General features: G+C 41.6%; 1 protein-coding gene across 5 annotated transcripts in view; it reads left to right on the top strand.

Moving 5' to 3' along the window:
- The window catches only part of RGS17 (regulator of G protein signaling 17), a 155,797-nt gene that overhangs the window by 104,132 nt on the left and 25,026 nt on the right, over window positions 1-26,639 (top strand). For 2 of the 5 annotated variants that reach the window (XM_063917843.1, XM_063917845.1), the window contains exons 2-3: window positions 2,264-2,401; window positions 14,564-14,653. In XM_063917843.1, coding sequence (XP_063773913.1) covers window positions 2,283-2,401; window positions 14,564-14,653 — 209 coding nt within the window. In that variant the 5' untranslated portion in view covers window positions 2,264-2,282. Of the gene's footprint in view, window positions 1-2,263; window positions 2,441-14,563; window positions 14,654-26,639 lie in introns of those variants that run through there. The other 3 variants (XM_063917844.1, XM_063917846.1, XM_063917847.1) reach the window with 3 other exon arrangements.

Genomic DNA, 26,639 nt, shown 5'->3' on the forward strand with positions numbered 1-26,639 from the left:
TTAACTGCCATCAAATTCTATGTTTATATATAAAGAGATCTGGACCTCAGCCTGCTGACCTAATATAGAGAATCTGTAGATAACGTTATAATACTTAACATCTAGCTATTTATTATTCCAACCCCACCAGGTTTGTTTGTTGGAAAAGCCCTATTTCTTCAGTTAAAATGTGGACATAATAAATGTCAATACCTGAAAAATGTTGCAGAATGGGCAGAATGTTGGCATTAGGGTTAGGCATAGATTTAGGGTTAGGGTTAAGGGTTAGAGTCAGGGTTAGATTTTTAGGGTTAAGGTTAGTGTTGGGGTTCTGGATAGACTTACCTTAGAACCACATTGTTGACATTCTGACCATGTTGACATCAGTGTCAACATGCTGAATGCTGCCATAGCAATATCAGCATGTTAAATGACCTAATATAGCAAAATCCTATGTAACATTATAACAAGGAGAAACCACAACATATATTTTTTTTATAGCTCTGTCTGTTACAGTCTACTGAAGTTTATCAAAGCCTAGTGATATTTGAATTTTTTGTTTGATGACTCCACATTATTTGTTCCCCCGAAATGTATGAGCGCTGATGCTTAGATCCATTAAATAAACTTTTTCACTTCAAAAACAAGCCAATAGATTTCTGTTATGTATTCAAATTTCTTGTATTTTCTATTAAAAAAAATTATCTAACAGAAGGTCCAAAATTGTAAGAGAGTCATTTGCAATGTACCTTGCTTTTTATCATCCTTAATATAATGGTCCATCTCAAAGGGCCAATTCATTTTTACAGTAGTTTTAAAAGTATTATATTTCTGATTGTCAGTCTGAGTGGGTCTATTTAATAGCAGGAGCAAAATATTTAATTGACACTATTCCAGAATGCCAGCATTCTTTGCAATGTATGTACAATAGATATACAGTTGTGGATTTTACCTATGAGCACCCCCACCACCCATGTAAAATCCACAACTTCAGCTTGCTTGGCTGAGCTAGCTGAAGTCTGTGTGACTGCACTGTCTCAGTGGCTTCACTGTTGTTGGCAGTGACTTCCTATTGGAAGTCCTACCTACCAGTCACTCGCACGACAGGAAATCCCATTGGGAAGTGTTTCCTCCCTCCTAGACCGCCAGACCAGGCAGTGATTAGCAGAGAGCTGGCTTCCTGTATGAAGCCAATCCCTGCCTATTCATCAGCCCAATCCGGCTTCTATGTGCTGCAGTCAATTCAGTCCATAGAAGCCAGGGATTTGAACATGCACACTCAGGCCACCACTTGTGTGCCGTGTGTGCCGAACCCAGCACCTGTCAGCTCCAATGCACAGACGCCGGGACCCGGCTGGTCAGGGCCAGCTCTCTCCTCTCTGTCCTGGGTAGCTGCAGCCCCCTACCCAAAAAAGTTAGGAGCCACCACTGGATATAAAAATAAACAATAAACATAACCTTAATATTATAAATGTACCTTTTTTTCTGAAGTTCATGAAACCATTCTCACAAAGTACTTCTCACAAATCTTGAATGCAGTGATGTAATCAATTTGTCTTTTAAAACAAAAACAACATATAGATATTAACTGCAGAGAACCTACTTTGAAAACTTGAATATCCACATACAGTATAATGTACATCTTCAAAATTTTTCAGCTAATTTAGCACATTGGACCAGGTGACAAAAAACTTCTTTTAGTGGTGTTACAAATATATACTGTATATATGCCACCTCCCAATAGACCCCCAAAATCTCGCCGCTTCCCACATCTTGCAAGCTCTTACATTTGAGCTCAAGACTTACTTGATTTTAATTTATTGCACTAGGTCAAGTCTGACTCAAATGTATAGAAAAGACTATTTGTCTATGATTATGGACAGCAGGCTGAAGCCTTGTGCAATCGCCTCTGCCTGCCTGATTGACAGGCAGAGGCGGTCGTGGGGCGTGTCGGTGGCATTGCGGCGGCGTTTGGAGGTACGGTCCAGACACTGCAGGCATGTCCGTACTGTTTGTGGGGCGGGCCAGGCCGCTGCAACCCTAAACATAGTGAGTAGCCTACTTCCTTTACATGTCTGCGGGGAGTGCAGAACCCAGCATGTGGGCGGGCGTCCCCCCACATGCCAAAGATTTTAATCATAGATGTGTGTTTTTTTCGCACATTTACGATCAGGTCGGAATTAGGCCCTTTTCAGCTAGGCTGTGTTAATAATATTAGGCATATGAAGTTTATTATTCAATAGTTGTATCAGGTCTTATTAGTTTGTCTACTAATGTTTTTCAGCCACAGAGGAATTGCTGAAATGAGAAAGAGGCAACAGTCACAAAATGAAGAAACCTCCACAGTATCGCAAGCACCTGGTGGGAATCAAAGGCCGAACACTTGCTGTTTTTGTTGGTGCTGTTGTTGCAGCTGCTCATGGTATGTCTTGCAGTAAATTTGGTACCTTATCCGATACAGGTAAATAAAGTTAAACTGTTAACTGACTTTAGCCATGGGATAGATATAGTCACCAAGCTGTACTTCTCATGCAAGTGGGAGGGGTAGGGATGGAGCAGAAACATGAATCTTGGTATCACATAAGTTTCAGCCACATGGTTGGTAGTGTCATTAAGACCATAGTCCATAGAGGGAAATTTTTAAGGGGAAAAAAAATCACCTGCTAAATCATCTAATATAAAGATTTTTTTATATCAAATGTATAAGACGTATTGCGCCCAATCTATACATTTATGATTTGCAGATTTAAAAAAAAAATGTTCCATCACATAAGGACTAATCATGTGAGGTCTTATTTTATAAAGTATATACTGTTATTGAGCCACTACACAATAACAATTAAATAAGACAAAATCAGTAACATTTATAAAGTAAAATAAAGCCCAAGCACTGACAAAAGAGAATCTGCTGATACTGTATTTGCTGAGCTTGTTAATGGAGCAATATTCGTATTTCACACAGTGCAATCAAAAAGAATGTGCATATGCTTTCACATAATAGTATTCAGAGCTTAAGTGTTACTAGTCCAATATGTAAAAATACATGATATTAAGAGGATTATGTCGAGTTGGATACGTTTGTATCACACCTAGGAAAGAAAAGACATAGGCATGAAAAATGCATTTATATTCATATGTTCAGTTGGACACATCTTAACATGTGTACAGCTACAATATACATCACTAATATATCCTCTGGGTTTAAGACAGGAGAAATAAGTGTGTATACCAGAGGTTCTCAAACGCCATCCTGCGGTCCTCAAGGCACCCCTATGGAGCATGTTTTAAGTTTATCTGTACTAGGCCACAGGTGACTTAATTAGAACCTCAGTCAGTTTGATTTAACAATCTGTGCTAAGCCATGGATATACCTAAAACCTAGACTCTTGGGATGCCTTGAGGACCATGTTTGAAAACCTCTGGTGAATACTTAAGCCATGCGATAGCCCTGGCTAACCATAATATCCGTTTAACCTGGGACACTCATAAATTACACAGGTTCTGTGGCTGCTTAAAACCAGGTGAAATGCAGGCTTGTAGTCAGCCAGCCACAGAACCTGTGTAATTCATGAGTGTCCCAGGTTAAAGGGATAATATGGTCAGCCTAGATAGCCTAGAGGTAACATAGAGATGTTGCTTAATACTGTTAGTACAATATATGGAATTTACATTAAGCTATTTTTACAGAGTATAATAGCGTAATAAATTGTCATATACACAATCAGGAATAGTGTCTGGACAGTTTAGTTAATAATAAATGTATGGAATATTATTCCATACAAACACATATGCTAAATACAAATACTGTACAAAAAAATTAAATTTAAGAGAAACATCTGTGGTTTACTTCTTTAAAAAAATCAAATGGGAATATTCTTTGATGCTGCATCCCCAATGTGAATAGACTGCAACTTCATATAATATTCCATAAGAGCCACACTAACAATTTAAGTACTGTAAGCGAGAAAGAGCCATACACACTCAGCCAATCAGAAAAGACTAGCTAGTGCTACTGATCATCATCATCATCATCATCATTGCTTCTTGTTATACCAACATTCTCACACCAGCAAGTGATACGCCTCCTGCCAGATGTATATTTGTTTGTGTCCAGATCTGTCTCAATCTGAAAGAGATAAGTACACCATCATTGTAGTCAGCCTGACCTGTCCCTGACCTTGACACATTCAAGTCTCGCAAACACAAATATGTATTTGGGTAGTTTTCAGGTTAACGGCATATATGCCAAAAAGCCATTAGGTTTAATATTTCTTTACTTGTGGAATTACATTTATTTTGAAAATGTCTGTATTAAGTTGTCCAATGTTATTTGTTATTTTCATTATAGTATTACTTGTTTATGTATTTGCAATTATCATCATCAGCATGTAAATGCATACCCCCCAACATCATTAGGCAGGAACTTGGGACTGCCCTGCGCGGCGGTTTGATTCAAATTGGAGCTTGCAGCAATGTTAGGGCAGTACGGATGGTGTAATGGTTAGCATTACTGTCTCACAGCACTGAGGTCATGGGTTCGATTCCCACCATGGCCCTAACTGTGTGGAGTTTGTTTATTCTCCCCATACTTGCATGGGATTCCTCCGGGTACTCCGGTTTCCTCCCACAATCCAAAAATATACTCGTAGGTTAATTGGCTCCCAACAATATTAACCCTACTGTGAATGTGTGTGCGTGTACATGTGATAGGGAATATAGATTGTAAGCTCCACTGAGGCAGGGACTGATGTGAATGGGCAAATATTCTCTGTAAAGTGCTGCAGAATATGTGTGTACTATATAAATAACTAAATAAATAAAATAAATAAATGTTCATAGCCTATGCTTTTTACTGCTAATGTAGGGGAATAAATGGCATGGGCCCCCACAAAAGGCAGAATCATCACGAGAGTACTGTATTTCCAGCTGGGTTTGTTTCACAGCAACATGAAGTGAAAACCGCCCCCTTCCTGGTCCTAATAGGGTTGAATTTCCATGAGGATTTAGGCATGTGAAAGCTGAAGGCTCCAATCTATGGGAAAACCAGGCCTTTGTGAATATACTGGAGTTCTGTAACCTTAATGGCCAGTCGTGGGAAAAGTAAAAATTTAAACTGCTAAAAAATATATTGCTGTAATTATCTTACACAGCATCAGAGCCGGCCTTAGCTATAGGCAGGCTAGGCATTTGCCTAGGGTATCCAAGCATGTCTAGGGGCATCCAAGCATGTCCCTGCAGTATCTCATGCTGGGAGGGACAGTCCGCAAACTAACTGTTACTTTCCAAATGTATTCAATCAGTACTTGTATACACTGCTGTTTACATTTGTAAAAAAAAATGCACACTGTGCCTTAAACTTCCTCTGACATGCTTGAATGCCCCTGACTTGTGAGACCTCAGACAGACAGCAGAAGCCAAGTAAATGCAATTCCTGGACCTGTGACATTTTCACTGACTATATAAGGTTATTACTGGATGGCTTCTATAACACATGTGTATTTTGGAAGACTGCTTCACAGAAACCTGACATCACCTATACTGCTTGTGCACATAGGGGAAGGGGACCCTGTTATCCTGTGTCCCTTATCCCTGTGCAATTCCCAGGTGTCTGCAGGGACATAACATGGGCAATGTTCTCCCCACACTTTATTTCCTAGTCAGTCCATACCGTAAAATTCCCCTGCCACCCAGCACTGTAACGTGGTCAGTAAGTTGCGTTGTGCTTTTCTATATGAAACATCAGTGCAGCATGACTTTCGGACACATCAGACTGGAGGGCAGAGCATATCACTCCCACAGTATAAAGTAAAGGGCATGCAGTAACAGACACCAGCAAACACACTGAATAGTGAAGAGAATGGACAGTTTCTACATGTTTGATACTGGTCTTTTTGTATAACCAGCAAGTGTGGCAGTATCTGTGGCAGTATATGTGTATTATGGGCATTACTAATGTGGGGCATATGTGTAAGGTGAATTACTGTGTGGCATTATGTGTATTATGGGCATTACTAATGTGGGGCATATGTGTAAGGTGCATTACTGTGTGGCATTATGTGTATTATGGGCATTACTAATGTGGGGCATATGTGTAAGGTTCCTTTACTGTGTGGAATTATATGTATTATGGTCATTACTGTGTGGCATTGTGCAGAGTTGAACTGGCCCACAGGGTAACCCCCGGTGGGCCCCACTACCTGAGCGTTGCAGGTACAGATGCAGAACTAGCGGCGGAGCTAGGGGGCACCAGACAAAATTTTGCCTAGGGCATCAAATTGGCTAGGGCCGGCTCTGCACAGCATAATATACAGTGGGGAAAAAAGTATTTGGACAGCCACCGATTGTGCAAGTTGACCCACTTAAAAAGATGAGAGAGGTCTGTCATTTCCATCATAGGTACACTTCAACTGTGAGAGACAGAATCCCCCCCAAAAAAAACAGGAATTCACATTCTATGATTTTTAAACAATTTAATTGTATATTCTTGTGGAAAATAAATATTTGGACACCTACCAAGCAGCAAGATTTCTGGCTCTCACATACCTGTTGCCTCTTCTTTAAGAAGCTCTTCTATCCTCCACTCATTACCTGTATTAATGGCACCTGTTTGAACTGGTTATCTGTATAAAAGACACCTGTCCACACCCTCAAACAGTCAGACTGCTACCTCTCCACCATGGCCAAGACCACAGAGCTGTCTAAGGACACCAGGGACAAAATTGTAGAGCTGCACAAGGCTGGGATGAGCTACTCAGCAATAGGCAAGCAGCTTGGTGAGAAGAGATCAACTGTTGGTGCAATTTTTCAAAAATGGAAGAAGTACAAGATCACCGACAGTCACCCTCGACCTGCCGCTCTGTGCAAGATCTCACCTTGTGGTGTGTCAATGATTTGAGAACGGTGAGGAATCAGCCCAGAACTACACGGGGGGACCTGGTCAATGACCTGAAGAGAGCTGGGACCACAGTCACAAAGGTTACCTTTAGTAACACACTACGTCATCATGGATTGAAATCCTGCAGCACCCGAAAGGTCCCCCTGCTTAAGCCAGCACATGTTCAGGCCCATCTAAAGTTTGCCAGTGACCATCTGGATGATCAATAGGAGGATTGGGAGAATGTAAGATGGTCAGATGAGAGTAAAATCAAACTTTTTGGTATAAACTCCACTCGCTGTGTTTGGATGGAGAAGAATGATGAATGGCATCCCAAGAACACCATACCCACTGTGAAGCATGGGGTTGGAAACATCATGCTTTGGGGCTGCATTTCTGCAAATGGGACAGGACGACAGATCCGTATTAAAGAGCGGATGAATGGGGCCATGTATCGTGAAATTTTGGGCAAAAACCTCCTTCCCTCAGTAAGAGCATTGAAGATGGAATGTGGCTGGGTCTTCCAGCATGACAATGACCCCAAACACACCGCCCAGGCAACTAAGGAGTTGCTCCGTAAGAAGCATTTCAAGGTCCTGGAGTGGCTTAGCCAGTCTCCAGACCTCAACCCAATAGAAAATCTGTGGAGGGAGTTGAAAGTCCGTGTTGCCCGGCGACAGCCCCAAAACGTGACAGATCTAGAGAAGATCTGCATGGAAGAGTGGGCCAAAATACCTGCTACAGTGTGTGCAAACCTGGTCAAGAACTACAGGAAACGTTTGACCTCTGTAATTGCCAACCAAGGTTATATTACAAAGTATTGAGTTAAATTTTTTGATTGTCCAAATATTTATTTTCTACAAGAATATACAAATAAATTGTTTAAAAATCATACAATGTGAATTCCTGGGTTTTTTTTTTCTTTCAGATTCTGTGTACCTATGATGGAAATTACAGACCTCTCTCATCTTTTTAAGTGGGTCAACTTGCACACTCGGTGGCAGTCCAAATACTTTTTTGTCCCACTGTATTTGTAATGTATATCCATCTATAGAATGCTCCCTGTATTTTAAATTGGTTTCTAGAATGCTCCATGTACAGATGTGTCCTCATACATCTTGCTTCAAAATGCCATGCAGCTGGAGATGCCTGGTGTGAGTGAGCTGCAGGTCCCTTGCAACTCTGTAAGTATCAGGCATATTTTTTGCCGCAAATGCATCTTATTCGCATTGCTATGTGAATAAGATGCACAAGCAAACTCTGATGATTAAAATGATATGTGACATGTCTATATTCTCTGTGTGCTTCTGCAGTTGTAACTGCATGAAAAATGGTACAGTATGTTAGAGTGTTTTCTAGGACATGGTCTCACACACAGATTGCTGCATATCATTTTAATCAGCATAAGCTGCTTGTGCATCCTATTCTCTTCATATTGTGAATAGAACGCAATATGTTTTCTAACATTGGTGGGCTACATGCAGAAGCTGCCAGTATTTAAAACCGTGCACAGAAAAAATAAACTTTAAATGTATTTCATCCCCTTGCATTGCAAAATGGTTTGTTACAGATACAAAGTTACGTGCTTTTTCTGCCTTGCTTCCAAATCACGTATCCATTATGAGATGAGGGCCTAATCCAACTTAATGAAATAATACAAAACAAATTGCATTTAAATACATTACTGTTTCGTTAAATTTAGGATGATACTTACACAAAATAGTAGTTTAGGCAATGGTCAATATTACAGATGAATGAAAGTGAGAAAATCAATCAATGTACTTTGAAGAGGTGCATTATACAGTACTGCTTTTAACTCTACTTTCTGCAGGGTACAACTCTACTTTCTGCAGAGTACAACTCTACTTTCTGCAGGGTACCAAATTCACCTTTTACCAAAATTCTCATCTTTGAATAGAGCTTGTTCAAGAATAAGTAAAACTGCCCTCTACCTCCACTTCAACTGCAGTTGACCCAATTAAGGTCAAGAATAGAATAAATACTTTGTTGAGCCTATCCTAGATTCCCAAATTAAGAAAAAACATTTATCCTTGACCAGTTGAAAGGATATGGAGTGCAGGGACATGCTTGTGAACTTGAATAGTGGAACCATGCACCACTTGCTTTAAAAAAGAAAACTTAGAAAAGCTGGAGCACCTAGATGTCATCTTGGGAGATGGGACATAGTGTTACATACCACCACAGCTGCTCCTTCTGTGTTGGCAGCTGCTCTCTCTGTCCCATAAAGCATACATTTCTTTGACTCTCTTTCATTGCTCATTGTATGCTTGCCTTGTCTGCAAATTGGGATCTAAACTAGTACTTAAGTACACAATATGCACATATGTCTTTAGAAATCCACTTTTATCTTATATCAGGGATGCAAAATTGTCAGCATATTTAACAACATTAGCTTGTGAAACGATGATATTATGTCCCACCCACTTTTCAAATACAACATAAAAAATAAATTCAACCCTATGAGACATTTTTGGGATGAATGTCAAAGTTACTATTTACTGACTAAAAGTTTGAAGAGTAACCAGACATCCTAAGGAATACTCAAATGTATTTCTAGTTAGGGAGTCCAGGCCATTTCCATATAGCCTAGACTTTAGCTAGCTTCTCCCAACATGGTGCCAGAGCTGTCAGATATAATATGAGGGATATTATATCTGACAGCTGTGGTTCTATGTTGGGAGAAGCTACCTAAAGTCTAGGCTATATGGAAATGTTGTATTTGAAAAGTGGGTGGGACAAAATATCAGCGTTTCACAAGCTAATATTGCCAGAAATGCTGAAAATTTTGCATCCCTGATATAGGATAAAAGTGGATTTCCAAAGACATATGTTTTTTAAAGTGCATATTGTGTCCATCCCATAGGTTTTACACATTTTTCACCTAAATTTTCATGACTGCATATCAATTTTCATGGATTTTTCTTTAAACATGCTGACAGTTACAAGGGTTCAACACTTTTAATGTTGGAAGGTTAGAGGATTTTGACTGTTTTTCCTGCCAAGAGCAGGTTTGGAAGATAAAGCCACTTAGTTACACAAACAATATTATTTAAATATGAGCCTCAAGTTGGTGAAGGTATTCTCAATGGGATGATTTCCAGTTACACTTTATATGGGAGAGGCAAATATTTAGGCTCATATCATTTAGTATAATTAAAAAATTCAAAATAATACAAATGTTAAACATATTAGATTCCTGATGTCCCCTTCGTTCCACAAATTTAGGATATAACAGAGGCTAAACCAAGCAGGATTTTGGATAATATTGGAAAAGTTTTGGTAAAAGAAATAGATATTCCTTAAATAACAGGACTTTGAAGACATTTGCTTACTTTTTTCTCCATGTAAATGTCCAACAAGATCCTCATATGTAGGTGCAGAATAATTTATTGCGAGCAGTAATCAAACCCGAGTTTTGGGTTACATTTATGAAAGGCCAAGGTGGATATATTGGAGCACCTGTGAAAATATTAAAGCTATGTACATCCACACATTTTAATTGACTTTTATAGCCTCAAATGTCCCTCTAATCATCTGGACGTGTCTTCCTCACCATTTGGACATACTTGCCAACTATCCAGGAGAGTTCCAAATGTGTAGGTTCAAAATTGTAATTCATGGTATTTTACAGTGGGGGGTGCAGGGTTACAATGGCTTGTAACTCCGCTCCCCACTGTACTAAGCAGAGAACTGTAGTTTTAAGCAGCTATGTTTGGGGTTACAGTAATGAGAATCAGCTCATCAGAGAGTGTTGACCCCAGTGGTGGGGGTTTAAGAAAAGTTGGAAAATAAGCCTTGAGAGCAATCTCTAGTGTATTAGCTAATAATAAACATGCCCCATGTAGTACAAAGTTACAATAAGTGCACTTGCTGAATGAGTGACAACAGTATTGGGGATAAATATACATGTGAATAAAGAATATCACCCTGTCATGAGATTGTCATGCTTAAAAGACTTCTTAAGAATTAACACTGTATTTATTTCAGGAATGTTACCTAAAAATAACTAATGCCTGAAGTAACGATGGTAACGATGATCTCTATTAATTTAGAGATAACTTGAAAGTTTTCTGTTTTTGCTGCCAAAATACATAAAATACCATAAACATGAAATATAATTCAAGGTACAGAACCCTTAGAAGTTGTTAGTATTCATGCAAATTTACTATTTACTGTATGAATGTCGTCTGTGTTGTTAAACTTAAATTTAAAGTCTTTGAAAATGACTTTGAAGGTTATATGAAACTGCAACCAGTTTAAAATCAACTAAAATAGGTTGCATGTACTATGAGGTTACACTCACATGATAAGCTGGTGCTTGCCTAATGAAATTGACTGATAAAAGTATACAAGAAGCTTTTGTACTTTTTGGATAACTCTTGCAAAAACAACTCATTTTGGAGAACCACAAAAAGCAAATTATCCAAAACTGCCAATCATTTTTTTTGCTTCACTTGATATGTGTCCAAGGCCATGTTTTTATAGATGGCTAGTTCTCATATTTCAAATATTGTCAATCTGGTGATTAGCAAAATGTGTATTTATTGGTGGTTGTAAATAATGGGAGATAGGATGAAATAATACAGAATAAAGTTGGCGTCTTCAGGCTCTGGGGTATCTTTTGCCATTGATTGAAAAGGTTAACACAAACAACATTTTAAGAGATGTTCTTCCTCTACAGTGACAGAATATGACAGTGGAGTTTTGGGTGGTAGCCCTGGGCCCAGGCAGTGATGGATCCAACTATTATGCCTGCATGACTTTGACAAGACAAAAAATAAGTGTGAAGTCGCAGACATCTTGTATATTCCAAAGAACTAGACGAGATGCTCTTTTTTATTGCATATTTTTTATAGAGATGGTCTTTAACAAGATCTGCATACTTTGCTTGCCTGCATGAGCTAACACCATGTTCAGATGGGTTGGGTATGGGTGACCGGCGGTTGGGACACCACTGGTCACCAAACTGATGGCGGGATCCCAGTGTTTAGATTGCCGGCGGGGTGGGGGTGAGGGGGTTAAGCGTAACGAAGCCCACTGCGATAGGACAGACCTGCCAGTGATGGATCTTGTAATCCCTCTCTGGTGGGCTGCATTGTTGCCACCACTGCACTGCGCATGTGCAGCTTGAAAGTATGTCCACTAGTTGCAAAGGGGCCCATAAGTGATTGCAGATGCAATCACTATATTTCCTCCTGATCGCCGGAATGGGATCTACAGATCTACAGTCCTCCTTCAGCTTACCTGTGAATGGGTTGCATGTGCATATAAGTTACGATTACAACTAGTTGCCCATGTGCACGACCCATTCACGGGGGTGTACGCACCATGTAACTCTATGGTTCATGGGTGCATATGCAGTGCACGTTTGCAGGCATGCTTGCTGCAGCAAATCACCTGTGATTGCCGCAGCTAGTGGTTAAGATGAGGCCAGACCCATCTGTAATTGGAGCCTGTGTCTCAGAGATTTAAATTAGTACATTCAAGCAAATAAAGAATCCTTACTGTCTCGATATGCAGCAATTAAGTTTTTAATATTTGGAGTCACACCGCATTTTTTAACAAATAGCCCCTTCAAAGTAGAAAAGTTCTGATGGACATTTTCTTCAGCACCAGTATGCAGGATACTAATTAAAGGTGTATATTACATAAATATGTAACAACTTCACAATGGGGATGTGGGGTGGCCATAACACAATGAAATGCAAAGGATCATTTCAAAGCAATTTAACTGAAACTAAATGGAATCATACATTGAATAATACACCCTCTGTAGTAATATTATAGCCATAGCATCTATGTTTTCATATACTGTATATTCCAGAATTTTCCATACAATTCTTTAAGTGATAATTCAGTACTTAATTTTCTTCCCAGTATTTATATCCCAGTACTTAATTTAGTTCCCTGTATGAGATTTGACCAGAATTATGGTTACCACCTACATTCTCTTTCTTGTTCAGCATCCTCTTTCATGATTAACACAATGATTTTGGAGATACTCTACATTAATTTTTTCGAAAAAATATGAGAGCGAGTTAAACAGAAATATGTTTATACATTTTATAGTTGTTGGGGATGTATTAAATTATTTTCCTGGTTATAATAATATATAACTAGAAATACAGTATTATCACATAATAGCATTATCAGCCAATCACACAACATTTAAGAGTTTTAAATCTAAGTGACATTAAATGAATTAGGCAGCATACTGTTGGAAGACATTTTAAAGTGTCTGTGTTCAGCTCTATATTGGCGCATATGAGATTGGTTGTGAGTTGCTACCCAACACCTTCAAATAACTCCTGGCTCACAAAAATGTCATAACAAACATTTGTCATTTAACACCACTTATGACTTTGCCATTAACATTAATGGCAAAATTGATACTATCCCCAAGAAAATCTCCTCTTACTAGATTGACGTCTCCTTTCTGCATAGTTTCCACCACTATCCCTGCCATTATCAGTTTCTTTTCTACTGTACCAAAGTCTGATAACCTCACTCTCCTTTCTTTTTTGTCCACATTCTACTTGCCCACTTTGTTCCTCCAAAGTTCTACACTTACTGTCCCCAACCACTTCAGAACAGCATCTTGCTCACCTATTCATTATGAACTGGTGTCGTCCGCATTGCATTCAAGCATGCTTTCATCACTTCTATTCTCAAGAAACAGTTTTGTGGAACTTCCTTGTTGCCCAACATCTGCCCAATTTCTCTGCTTCCCTTTGCTTCCTTGAATGACTTCTGTTCGATTAACTAGCACACTTTCACTCCTTCCACTCTTATCAACCCTCTTCAGCCTGACATCCATCCTCTTCATTTTGCTGAAATGAAGTTATTACTGTCCTACTATTTGCTGTGTCAGTGTACACAATCTACTTTCTTATCTCTCTACATTTTTCAAATGACAGCCATTCTGTTCTCCTTGACACCCTTCACTCTCTTCACCTCATGACGGTGTCCTCTGCTTGTTTGCCTCCTACCTCTCACCTTCAGTGCCTTCACTTCTGACTCTAAGGGGGAATGTAATTAACCTTCTAAAGAGTGGAGAAGTGGACAAGTTGCCCAGAGGAACCAATCAGCTTTGACCTTGTACTCATCAAGTAGATTCTGTAAAATAATATGTAGGAGCTGATAGGCTGCTTTGGGCAATCAGTCAGCTTTTATCTGTTATTTTATAGACTGTACTTTATTGGTGTCACTCGAGCTCTGTTCCCTACCCTATTTGTTTTGTCCATCCTCTCTTTTTAGCGCATATGTCCTAGTCATGTCTTATGCCAATTATGTACTGTTTATGTACTCAAACACATGGGATTCTTACCTACATATGTGCTAGTTGTATTTGTTCATGCATCCTTATTTGTACCTCATGTCATCATGCGTGATCTTAGCCATGTATGTTCTATTATATTTTAGCATGTTCTTATCTGTTATATTTGCTTACTGTGTTTATGTAACTTATTTGTTTGATGATTGTCTGCAACTGTGATATCTGTGGTACCCTAAAGGTTAATGATGATGATGATGAACAATATATCACCTTCAGTTGATAACTGTACAAATGTAATTACATAAGCTGCTAAGATCCTTTGCGTATTTATTGCAATTAAACCCATATTTAATTACTTTGTTTAAATTGCTTAACTTTCTCTAGACAAAATAAAGTGTTGTACTACATTACAGCCTCACTGTTAGGAATGAAGATAGAGGTGAGAATTCAGGACGAATGGCACACACAACAAAGATGGAAACTATACAGGCTGTAGAAGAATGGTAAGTTTTTTATTCTCTTTAAAAATTCTTACAAGACAATGTTTTACAAGTTTATGTTTTGAAGGGAATTTCTACTGTAGCTCTATTTTAAGGCTAACCTCTGGGCATATGCAATAAGATGAAAGCTGTTCATATTATGAGCCCAGTCAAATGTGCTGTCAAATTAATTACATGATCTTAGTTACAGAAGTCTCATAACAAAATTCTTGAGAACTCATAGGACCGTACTGTATATTTGTAATTACAAGCCACTGCAAGCTTATCATATTTATAGAAAACCATTATTATAATATTTTTTTAATACAGTTTTTCATTGTGTGCCTATTGCTATCCCATTAAAGACATTTGCTTAACACATATGCAGTCATGCTTCCCTTGTATCATCCATCCATTCCATACCCTTCAGGGATATGCTTTCTATAGAATTTTACTACATAGTGGAAGTTGCCCATGGCTGCTACACTGGATTTTGGACAGTGCATTGAGAACAAAGGTTCATACAGTTTTAGGTTGAACACATGGGGCAATATTTACTAATATTCGTGTTTTGGCCGTTTTGAACTCGAATGGTATCGGGTGCATTTTACTGCAACTTTTTGAATCCTGATACGATCATTTACTAAGCTGCCGAGTTTTACACAATCGTTTTTTGCGATGTCGATGTGATTTGCAATATCAGGCAGTGTTTTACGGGAGTGATGAGTAAAACACTGCCTGAAAAAACACAAGGAATCCCGGCCGGATCTGTGAGATCCGTGCAGGGCTTCATTGTGTACCTTAAAAAGTTTATTAAAGTCTTTTAAAATTTGAAAAAAAAATGTGTGGGGTCCCCCCTCCTAAGCACAACCAGCCTCTGGCTCTTTGAGCCGGTCCTGGTTGAAAAAATATGGGGGGAAAATGACAGGGGTCCCCCCATATTTAATCAACCAGCACCAGGCTCTGCGCCTGGTCCTGGTTCCAAAAATACGGGGGACAAAAAGCGTAGGGGTCCCCCGTATTTCTGAAACCAGCACCGGGCTCCACTAGCTGGGGAGATAATGCCACAGCCGGGGGACACTTTGATATCGGTCCCTGCGGCCGTGCCATTAAAACACCAACTAGTCACCCCTGGCCGGGGTACCCTGAAGGAGTGGGTCCCCTTCAATCAAGGGGTCCCCCCCCTCCAGCCACCCAAGGGCCAGGGGTGAAGCCCGAGGCTGTCCCCCCCATCCAAGGGCGGCGGATGGTGGGCTGACAGTCGGGGAAAGGGGTAGTACTTGTGGTTCTCCAAGTACCAGCTTGCGGGGGAGGCTTGCTGGGACTTGTAGTACTGCTACAAAAAACAATATTCACAAATTCACACTTGGCTATCAGCCCCCCATCCGCCGCCCTTGGATGGGGGGGACAGCCTCGGGCTTCACCCCTGGCCCTTGGGTGGCTGGAGGTGGGGACCCCTTGATTGAAGGGGTCCCCACTCCTCCAGGGTACCCCGGCCAGGGGTGACTAGTTGGTGTTTTAATGGCACGGCCGCAGGGACCGATATCAAAGTGTCCCCCGGCTGTGGCATTATCTCCCCAGCTAGTGGAGCCCGGTGCTGGTTTCAGAAATACGGGGGACCCCTACGCTTTTTGTCCCCCGTATTTTTGGAACCAGGACCAGGCGCAGAGCTCAGTGCTGGTTGATTAAATATGGGGGGACCCCTGTCATTTTTTCCCCCATATTTTTTCAACCAGGAACGGCTCAAAGAGCCCGAGGCTGGTTATGCTTAGGAGGGGGGACCCCACGCAATTTTTTTTTCTGTTTTTACACTAAACAGACCCTTTCCCATAGATAACCATGCACAGATCTCACTGATCCGTGCATGGTTATCCAAACTCGACTGGAAAAAGCAGGTCTATTTTATTGCTGCTTTTTTAAACGAAAAAAAACAGACCCGCACTTGAGCACTAAGAAACTAACACCCAAATACGAATGAATAGTGAATGCCCGTATTGTATGAAATAAAGCCGCATTTGACCGATGGTCTATTCATTCGTATTTCGGAAGGTTGTCATTCAAACCATTACGAATAGACCAGACACTGCCGAGATTGGTGCTTAGTGAATTCCCGGATTGGGACTTAGAAAAAAAAACACAAATCGGACAAAATCGAATTTTTAGTAAATACTGGCCATGATTAGGAAAACAGGGTTATTTATGGACAAAGCAATTCAATAAATGTGCGCACGTTTGCAGTAAATCAGTCTGTAATGTAAAATGTTTCCTTCCTTTTTAAAATAAGTCCTGTTGTAGAAGGTATCCGTTATATCCGTTGTGTGACTGTAAATTATGACCCCTAGTGTCTATGTGCCACTCCCACAATGCAGTGCGGTGCGCGATTACTTCATCGCGCACCGCACAGCACCGCATCTACCGAGCACCTGGGGGCACCAGTAGCGAATCTTGCCATGGCGGCGGCGCCCTCCGGAAGGTGGCGCCCCAGGCAAAAATCCTGCATGCCCGTAGCAAGATCTGCTTCTGCGGAGAAGCACCACTGAACCGCAATGGATGGAGGTTTGAAAACATCTCCAAACAGCGGTGAGCATTGACAAACAGCTTGGCTAATACAGTGCTGCTGTGATACACTGTGTCAATTCTACTAATCCTAACACCTGCTGGTGTAATTAACATTACAATAGGACTAATATACAGTATGTATCTGGTTTATTGTCATTTGGCTACTTAGCCGTTTTGGACTTTCAATTAATCTGGGATCAATCTCTCCACAGGAGGTGTCAACCAATTATTGTTCTTATTGTTATATTTGATTCTTGTGTATTAAATATTATGCTATATTTTCATCTGCGCTCTCTCATATATATTCTTTTTCAATATTCTTTAGCTTGAGGTGATACTCCAGATCATCTATTGGGAGCTGCAGATGTTAAGATATTGGGGGTCATTCCGACCCGATCGCTCGCTGCAGTTTGTTGCAGTGCAGCGATTGGGTCGGAATTGTGCATGCGTCGGCACTGCAGTGCGCCGGCGCATGGCAGTCATCGGTGCCCAGCGATCGCCTCTGAGACAGAGGCGGCCGCTGGGTGGGAGGGGGCTGAACGGCGGTGTTAAGTCGCCGTTTAGTAGGCGCGGTGGCCAGACTGTTGGGGGAGGCGTGGCACAGCGGCAGCGACACACAACTCCCGGTCAGCCGCAGGAGCTGCGCTGGCCGGGAGTTACTCCACAGATACGGGGGGGGCACTGACATGCGGGGCGGACTAGTCCTGTGCTGGGCGTCCCCCCGCATGTCTGAGTTTACGATCGTAGCTGTGCAAAATTTAGCACAGCTACGATCAACTCGGAATGACCCCCATAGTGTCCAGCAATTGTTAATATTGTGCATTATTATTCGGATATTTATTATTTTTTCTTGCGCCTAATTATTAATATTTAATGTACATCGCTGACCTGCACACTCACAGATTTCACAGTAATAATACAGTAATAAGGACTAATGACACAAATAGATTGCATATTTGACACTTCCTCTCTATATTTTCTGCTACCGTTTTTAATATCAGACACCAAGACAAAGTTGGGGTCATTAATATCTGTCCTTGGCCAAGTTTACTGCGTTTTAGCCTAATTGAGGTTGGATCGCAAAATGCTAAAATTGCTAAAAGGATCCGAGTGCATTCGCAGCGCCCGTCCTGTACATGCACCCGCATTTTCTGTGTGGGGCAGCAGAAAATGTGATGCCACTGTCAATCAGGTGGAGGCGTTCACGGGGCAGGGGGGCGGCAACGCTCCGTTTCCTAGGCGAAGACGGAGTGTTGCGGGGGCGGCCAAATGGGGGGCGGCGGTGCTGAAACAGGGGTCATGGTGTGGGCGTGATTGTGGCGGCTGCATGACGTCACACACAGCCGCCGTGATCAGAAACATGAAACCACAAATTCTACGATGAAGCAGAAATTGCAATGCAATCGTAATTTCTGCTTCATCAAGGGGGGGAGGCAGCGGTCAGCATCCTGGACAGCTTTGCTCTTCGATGGACAGCCCCCAGCATGCAAACTAATGGATTGCAAATTCTGCTAATTAGCAGAATTTGCAATCCTTACTGAATTAGGCCCTTTGTCCGCTCATATCTTTAGTAATAGAAAAAAATTGCTAAGCAAATGGAAGTACAGATGTAACTTAATTTACTGAATCCACGAAAAGAGTTTATGAAACCAGAATCATAAATGTGCCACTATAATCTCTAAAGACAAATGCAAAAAAATTTAAGAGTTATACCATGTTGGAAGCAGTTCCTATTACAGGTGACGGCCTTTCATAAATTCAAAGGGAGTCAAATTATACCTGTAAGTATCGTATAATGAAGTCAAATTCTCTAACTAAATACCCATCACACTTCAATTACTATAATCCGTCAAAGTTTGGAAATTTTGAACCAACTCCAAAGTTGTGGCAGATGCAGCATTGCATAACCAGAGATAAATGCAGATCTTTGCCTATATTTATAGACCTTCACATCTATACAGATGCACCACTCCTATTCATCCACTCGTGACAACAACCATCATTACTATCAGCACATATATGCACTAGCCCTACCCTTAGTGCAAGAAATATGTCCAAAATCAGATATATTTCTCTGTACTTGCACTAACTAGCCTGAAATTGTGCTTACACACCCACAACACAGTCCTACAAAATGTATCCTGTGTCTGAATGCTCAGCTGCAGCTCAGTTACACCCATTCAATAAACAAAAACATGGGTTGACATACAACCATTTTTGGAGCACATCTTGAGTGTTTTTACATTGTGCATGCTTCTGAAATGAGTTTATATAAGTACAGGCAGTGCAGTGTCATGGGTGTAGCTATAGTGGATATAGGGGGTCCCATTGCTATGGAGCCCAGAAGCATATCGAGCCCCAGACACAGGTCATATAGTTGTCTGCCAAGAATTGCCTGCTAAGCAATTGGGTCTGACCAGTTGCTTTACCTAATGGGGTGAAATTTCATTTTAGTGAATGATGTGTGTAGTGGATGTGTCTAAAAGTAAAGCTACAGTATGTCACAGGACCCATTCGTGTATGCTCTCAGGGTTACCACAATGATTTTAGGTTAGTGGGCAAGAAATAAATTCATTTTGGAGCTCCTAAATTGCTGAATATCACACCCACAATGGCTGCTGGATTTACCCACTATACTACCTACCTGACATAGATATACATATACATCTATACTTATATTGATGTCTCTTTATATTTGGGGGGGGTAGGGGCTGCCAGGGAGGGCAAGAAAGGATGAAGGGGGAGCTGAAGGGGAAGAAGGATGTAGAACATATGAAGTGGGAGGTGAGAAGGGTGCAGGGCTGGTCCCATAGGAGGAGCCAGCCCACAGTAAATAGCCACTGTACGGGCTGGAGTTGGGTGCAGGGTGGAGGAGGGCCTGGAGTTGGGTGGAGAAGGGCTGTGGGGAGGAGGGAGGAGGAACAGCCAGGAGGGGGATTATCACCATCCTGACACTGACCATGGTAAGCCTAGATGGCAATCACACTGTGCCCCCGTGAACCTGTACATTGACTAGTTGCTCTGAAATATGTGAGGAAGTAAGCCACCCCCTTACTCCCCCTGTTCCGACACCTACAGTATGCATGCGCAGAATGGGTCCTATGCATGCACAAAGTACCAAACATCTGTACTTTGCACATCAGGGCAAAGTAACAACTGAACCTGAATGAGGTCCCCTATACTCTACATGTAAACCCCATAATGCCACTAGCCCTCTTTGAGTCATTATTCCTGTGCCTATCCAATGTTTGTTTAACAATAACTAGAACATTGTGGGCAAACTTTGCTTTCCTTATTTATGCTCTATAAACGCGCCACACGTCACAAAATTCTATATCTTGCCAAGTGTATTCTGAAGGTGAATATAGTGTCACTACGTACGTTATAAAAGTTATCGCCAGCTCAGATATATTTACATCAGTTTATTGTTAGAATTCCCTGCGTTCTCTTCTCTTTGCTCATACTGTATGTCACCTTAAAGGGATAGACCTTTATCACATCTTCTTCCTCCCGTAGACAATGCTAAATCCAACCCTAAGGCTGGGGCCACACGTAGCGGCCAAGCGGGTCCCGCTGAATGGGACCCTCTTGGCTGGGAAGGGGTTTTTGTGTGCACACAGATCCTGTTCTGCAGGATGCCGCAGAACAGGACCCGACCAGTGACACACGGGATTTCATAGAACGTATAGAACAGCCGCACTATGTGAACACATACATTGAAATGTATGTGTTCACACTGAAATCCCGTCGTCCTGCCATTTTGCCCAACCGCAGCATGCTGTGGATGGATAAGGCGGTGGCAGGACTGCCGCACATGTGTGGGCACCTGCATAGGAGCCCTTGTGCAGTCTCCTTGCGTCCAAGCGGGTCTTGCTGAACGGGACCCGCATGGCCGCTATGTGTGGCCCCAGCCTTACTCCAACACTTAAGACTTATTTTTCACCAAGACTAAATATTTACAAAAAAATTATGGATGCTAATTAATTTCTGTTTTTATTGTGGTTTTTGTAATACCACAATAAAACAACCACTGTCTGAAATGAGCAAAGCAAGATTAAAGTGGGAATCATTCATTTCTTCTAAGTATGAGAAAATGTTGTGTAATCTTCACACCACTAATAGCCATAGCAGATTTGGAACATAATTATAATTTCATCAGTTAATAGTGCTCACATGTTATTTGCGTCATAGAAATAGCCGACAAAATATTTTTGCTTGGTTTTATCTCTAGTAATCTTTTAACATCTGATATTAATTATATGCTTATTGTAAGATATATACTGTACGCACTGTATATGTACGCTTTGTAGACAAAAGTAAGTGGACGCTGACAGCAGATAGATTAACGAGATTCTAATGGCATCAGTACTTTATAGGTCCACCATGTGTAGTGATTACAGCAGAACCCGTTCTTTGCAAACTGTCCACAAGAGCAAGCAGTATGTTTTGCTATTCCGCCTTAAGGGGGCTATTCAGAGGTGGACACAGACATCCAAAAATCACAAACAGGCGATTTTCAGACATCTATGCACGTGCAGTGGCTGCAGTGCACATGCGCGAGCTATCATTATGCGATTGCATCCCACAAGGATATGGTCACATTATGATTGACAAGTGGTGGGCATCCGAGGACGGTGACGTGGCATTGGGGGGAGTGGACAAGGAAATGCAGGCGTGTCATGTCCGTTTTAAGGGCGGCCTGATGATATTGCCTGCATTTTCTGATATCGGAAACATGGCGGTGGTGTGCCTGCATATGCAGCCAGGCTGCATAGGCAGGCTTGAACCACTACAAGCAAAAGGACCACCACACAATAGGGCACACAAATACTTAATATAGACAGTCCTTCTGAATAGAAGAATTCTCAGTTTTTAGATGCAGTTCTTGCTCAGTACCTCAAACAAATTAAAAACACATAGTATAATACTGTACACACAATGGTCTGAAAGTTTCTTTTCATGGGCAGAATTATATTCATACCAGATGGTGTGGTCTGTCAATTGCTTGGCAGACAACCTCGCATGGGGGACGGACCTCGGGGGTATAGATGTGTACAGATCTTAATTATTCTTCATCTTAGATTTTTCGTTATTCCACCAGAATTTCATAAAAAGGAAGAAAAGCTTTCCATACTGTAAAAAGTAGACAGATAGGGCTCGATTTTTTTGGAAGTCGTCAGGCGTCCCTGGAAGCTCCCTCCACGATCCTTCGGTAAGAAGTTCCACCACCTGTGTTCCTTTCCTCGCCCTATCTGTCTACTTTTCAGTGGACAAATCCATCCGGTAGGAGTCTCACCATTTGTTTATTCAGGATTATTTGTTTGTTGGTGTTATTGTCTGCCTGCCATAGTAGACCTTTTTATCTGGTACGCATGACAGATGTTTGGTCTTTTAAATAAAACATTTTGTACAGTGTTTACAGTATTATACTATGTTTTTTTTAATTTGTTTGAGGTACTGAGCAAGAACTGCATCTAAAAATGGAGAATTCTTCTATTCAGAAGGACTGTCTATATTAAGTATTTGTGTGCGCTATTGTGTGGTGGTCCTTTTGCTTGTATTTGTTTGTAACTGAGTGTTGGGTGATACTCTTCTCCGCTGGACACAATAGCAGCCCTTGCGCAACTGTGATATTTATCTTTTCTCTTCCATAAGGCTTAAACCACTGTTTGATGTTTTTGTGATGCAATTACAATTGAATTGCGATCACATCGCTGGGCGGTGCCACACATGCTGGGTGGCCTTGCCCTGTGCCAGGTAGCACCCAGCATGCAATTTTAGTGGTCACAGTTTTTGCTATATTAGCAAAAGCTGCGATCGACTTTGAATAACCCTCTAACTACAGTGACCAACTGCGACACTGAAGAAGGTCAAGACAATCTAGAAAGCACCAGATGCTCCAATTCCTCCCAGAGGTTCTCAATGGGGTTAAGATCTGGACTTTGAGTTGGCCAGTCCATCCGGGTTATCAATTTCCTGTATACAAGTCCAGCGTCGCCCTGGAAACGTGACATTGCGCAGCCTACGATGATCCCCTTTTCAAACCCGGTTAGCTCTTTCCGGCAAGCCACTTTGTTAGCAAATGATCTAATCAGTGCCCCTCTACCCATTTTATACCTTCACGAACACCTGTCTGCCGCAGGAGCACTACATTTCGCTTGGGTCCAATCACTTTTGTCTACATAGTGTATATAAATTAAATGTATGTATATATGTATATATATATATATATATATATGTGTGTGTGTGTAATTGCCCAAATCTGTCACTCTGTGACTGTGTGGATAACGCTGGGAGTGGATAGGAGCTCTCATTGGGTTAGCAGCAGGTCTATCACACCCAGTCCACAGCTGATTGGGCGAGAAACGCCCTCCCACACAGGTTACATCCAATGGGAGGCTCTGCCCTTTGGCTGCTTTGTGTTCCCAGAGCAGGATTAACAATGGGGCTGATGGAGCTGTAGCTACAGCTCCGCACCCCAAAATAGGCCCACTGCATCTGCAGCAACATACCCTCCAACAATTTACACATAAAAATCGGGACAAATTCGAAAGGGGGCGTGGCCATGGGTACAGTGGCATGGCCATGCCCCTTTTCCTATACTTTCAATGGAAGTTTGGACAGACAAAAATCAGTACAGACCATAAAAAATGGTACTGTACCTGCCAAAAAGGTACACTTGGAGGGTATGCCACTGCATCTGCAGCAAGTCTCTGTGCTGTAGATAGGGAAAAACTTTTACTGCAGCGTCCTAAGGGAGTCATTCTGACCTGATTGCTCACTGCAGTTCATCCCCTCCTGCCCAGCGACCTGCCCAGCGACCGCCTCCTGCCCAGCGACCGCCTCTACCTCCCTGAAAACGGTCAGTTGACACCCACAAACGCCTTCTTCCAGTCAATCTCCTTGCGATTGCCGTGTGAACGGATCCATCGCACAAACCCATCGCTGAGCGGCAATCCGCTTTGTACCCGTGCAATGTGCCAGAGCATTGCGGTGCATATGCACGCGCAGTTTAGACCTGATCGCCCGCTGTGCGAAAACGCACAGCAGCGATCAGGTCTGAATTAACTCCTATGGGCCTAATTCAGATCTGATCACAGCAGCAGATTTGTTAGCTAATGGGCAAAACCATATGCACTGCAGGGGGAGCAGATATAACATGTGCAGAGAGAGTTAGATTTGGGTGGGGTGTGTTCAAACTGAAGTCTAAATTGCAGTATGAAAATAAAGCAGACAGTATTTACTCTGCACAGAACAAAAATAACCCACCAAAAATCTAACTCTCTCTGCACGTTATATCTGCCCCCCCTGCAGTGCACATGGTTTTGCCCATTAGCTAACAAATTTACTGCTGTGATCAGATCTGAATTAGACCCCTATGTACATAGCAAAAAGTACTTAACATGTAGCTCTGCTTCCCCATCTTAGTTAACTGACATTTGAGACAGACTTATCAACTATAGGCAGTGGTGCCGATAGGCAGGGAGCTAGGGTACAAATTACCCCAGCCCGGGCTGCTGGAGGGGCCCCGGGTCGCTAACCTCCTCCCCCTCCTACCTGTACTGCAGTGTATTCTTCCCGGTGATATCCTCGGGAAGATGGTACTGCACATAGAAAGCAAAGACTCTGGCACATCTTTGCTCTCTAGTGGCCAGTGTCATCTCTCCAAGTATCACTGGGAAGATGGCACTGGCTGGGGAGGAGGGACCCACTTTCAGATCAAGTAAGGTAGGAAGCGGGAGCCATCTCCATACCCCCCCATGTTAAAACGGTGACACCCCCCCTCCCCCCCTTGTATGCGGTCCCGCAATTATTTTATTATTCACAAATTTTTAAACGTGGCTTATTAAGTGGGCATAACCATGCCCACTTAATAAGCCACGCCCCAAAGCCTATACCAGGGCCCAGCATGGCTCTCAACAGCCCTTACTATAGGAGATATTTATACATTCTGCATTATGACAGTCCCAAGACATTCATCATGCAGCTGATTTGTGTTTCTAGTGTCATTTTAAATCATGTTTTTTACACATGGGATCACAGATGTGCACATATTATTAATAATATTATACAGGTGCAATGTTATGAACCACAAGTTTTTTTTACCTGCAGTTGTGTTTTTTTAAATGACACTAATGGTGAACAGAAAAAGTAGAGAATATTAATGAATGATAGTCTTTCAATTAAACACATTTTAATATTTAATTCAAGCTCACATTTTCTACAAATTTGCAATTTATTTCATCAGACAGCATCCAAATCCATCATGTTAGATATTTATCTTTCATGGTGCCCGTCTTCTCTTTATGAGTAGTACTTAAGTGAAAATGCGTCCAAAACCATGAAAAGTCTAATCCCTGCAACCTGGCGCTTCGTTGTGGTTGGTATTGCCAGTCAATCTACCCTACAGAAGCCTATGGGCTTCTTTCTGCATTCCCCCTGAGGGGTATCCAATCAGCCGTGGTTGTCTGCGCATATGCAGAGTGACTCCCGGAGCCGTAACCTGTAAGTCCCAACATTACAAAGGAAAGTTATTATTGGGAGAGCTGTCCTTAGTGTTACTAAATTGCATATATTAGAACATATGTTGCTGTAAGTGGCGGAATGTACCACAGCGTGGAAAGTGCTGCTTAGTACACCCCACCCTGGATTACACCAAGTTCCCACAACATCTGAGTCTGGGAAATCCTCATACTCTGGGAAGGTAAAGCACATCTTTGCTTTGGCATGTAACCAAATTACGGTTTAACCTCATATAGAGAAGCAGCCAACAATCTGAGATCAGGCTATTTTACAGCAGCTATTTTAAACTCCATGTTTCTTGGGAATCAAATATATGTTTACAAAGCAAGACCTTAAGCTGTGTGCCCACTGAAGCTAAATTAAGAGTGGGAAAAGCAATTGCTTGATGTAGATTGCAATGTGTATCAACTAACAATGCATTGAAATAACATTTGCATTCACTGCAATAGGTAGAAAAACACAGCTATTGTCAGTATTTCACACTAGTATGATTATATTTAAATATCTCACATCAGCATCAATAGCTGCCGCGTGAGCATGTGAATGCAGTATATTGAAGCATGTATATAAAATTGTGAAAGGAACCTACTGTCTCACAGAATATACAGAGTACAACCAAGTAAGTTGTCTCTACTCCATATATTATGACCAAGTAAGTAAACACACAGGAAACTTTAACCTGTAAGTCTTCCTCTTGGGAAGTCAAGCAACAAACAAAGAAAAGGTGAAGCTACCTTCTGAAATCGCTTAGCAATAAGGAACATAGAGCCTGATTCATGTTTGTTAGCAAAGCAAAAAAGCACATAACTGGCCAAACCATGATGCTCTGCATGTGGGGCAGATGTAACGTGCAGAGAGATTTAGATTTGAGTAGGTTATATAGTTTCTGTGCAGGGTAAATACTGGCTGCTTTTGCATGCAGCCCGCA

The sequence above is a fragment of the Pseudophryne corroboree genome, chromosome 4 (genome assembly GCF_028390025.1).
Source record: "Pseudophryne corroboree isolate aPseCor3 chromosome 4, aPseCor3.hap2, whole genome shotgun sequence".
Taxonomy (NCBI): Eukaryota; Metazoa; Chordata; class Amphibia; order Anura; family Myobatrachidae; genus Pseudophryne; species Pseudophryne corroboree.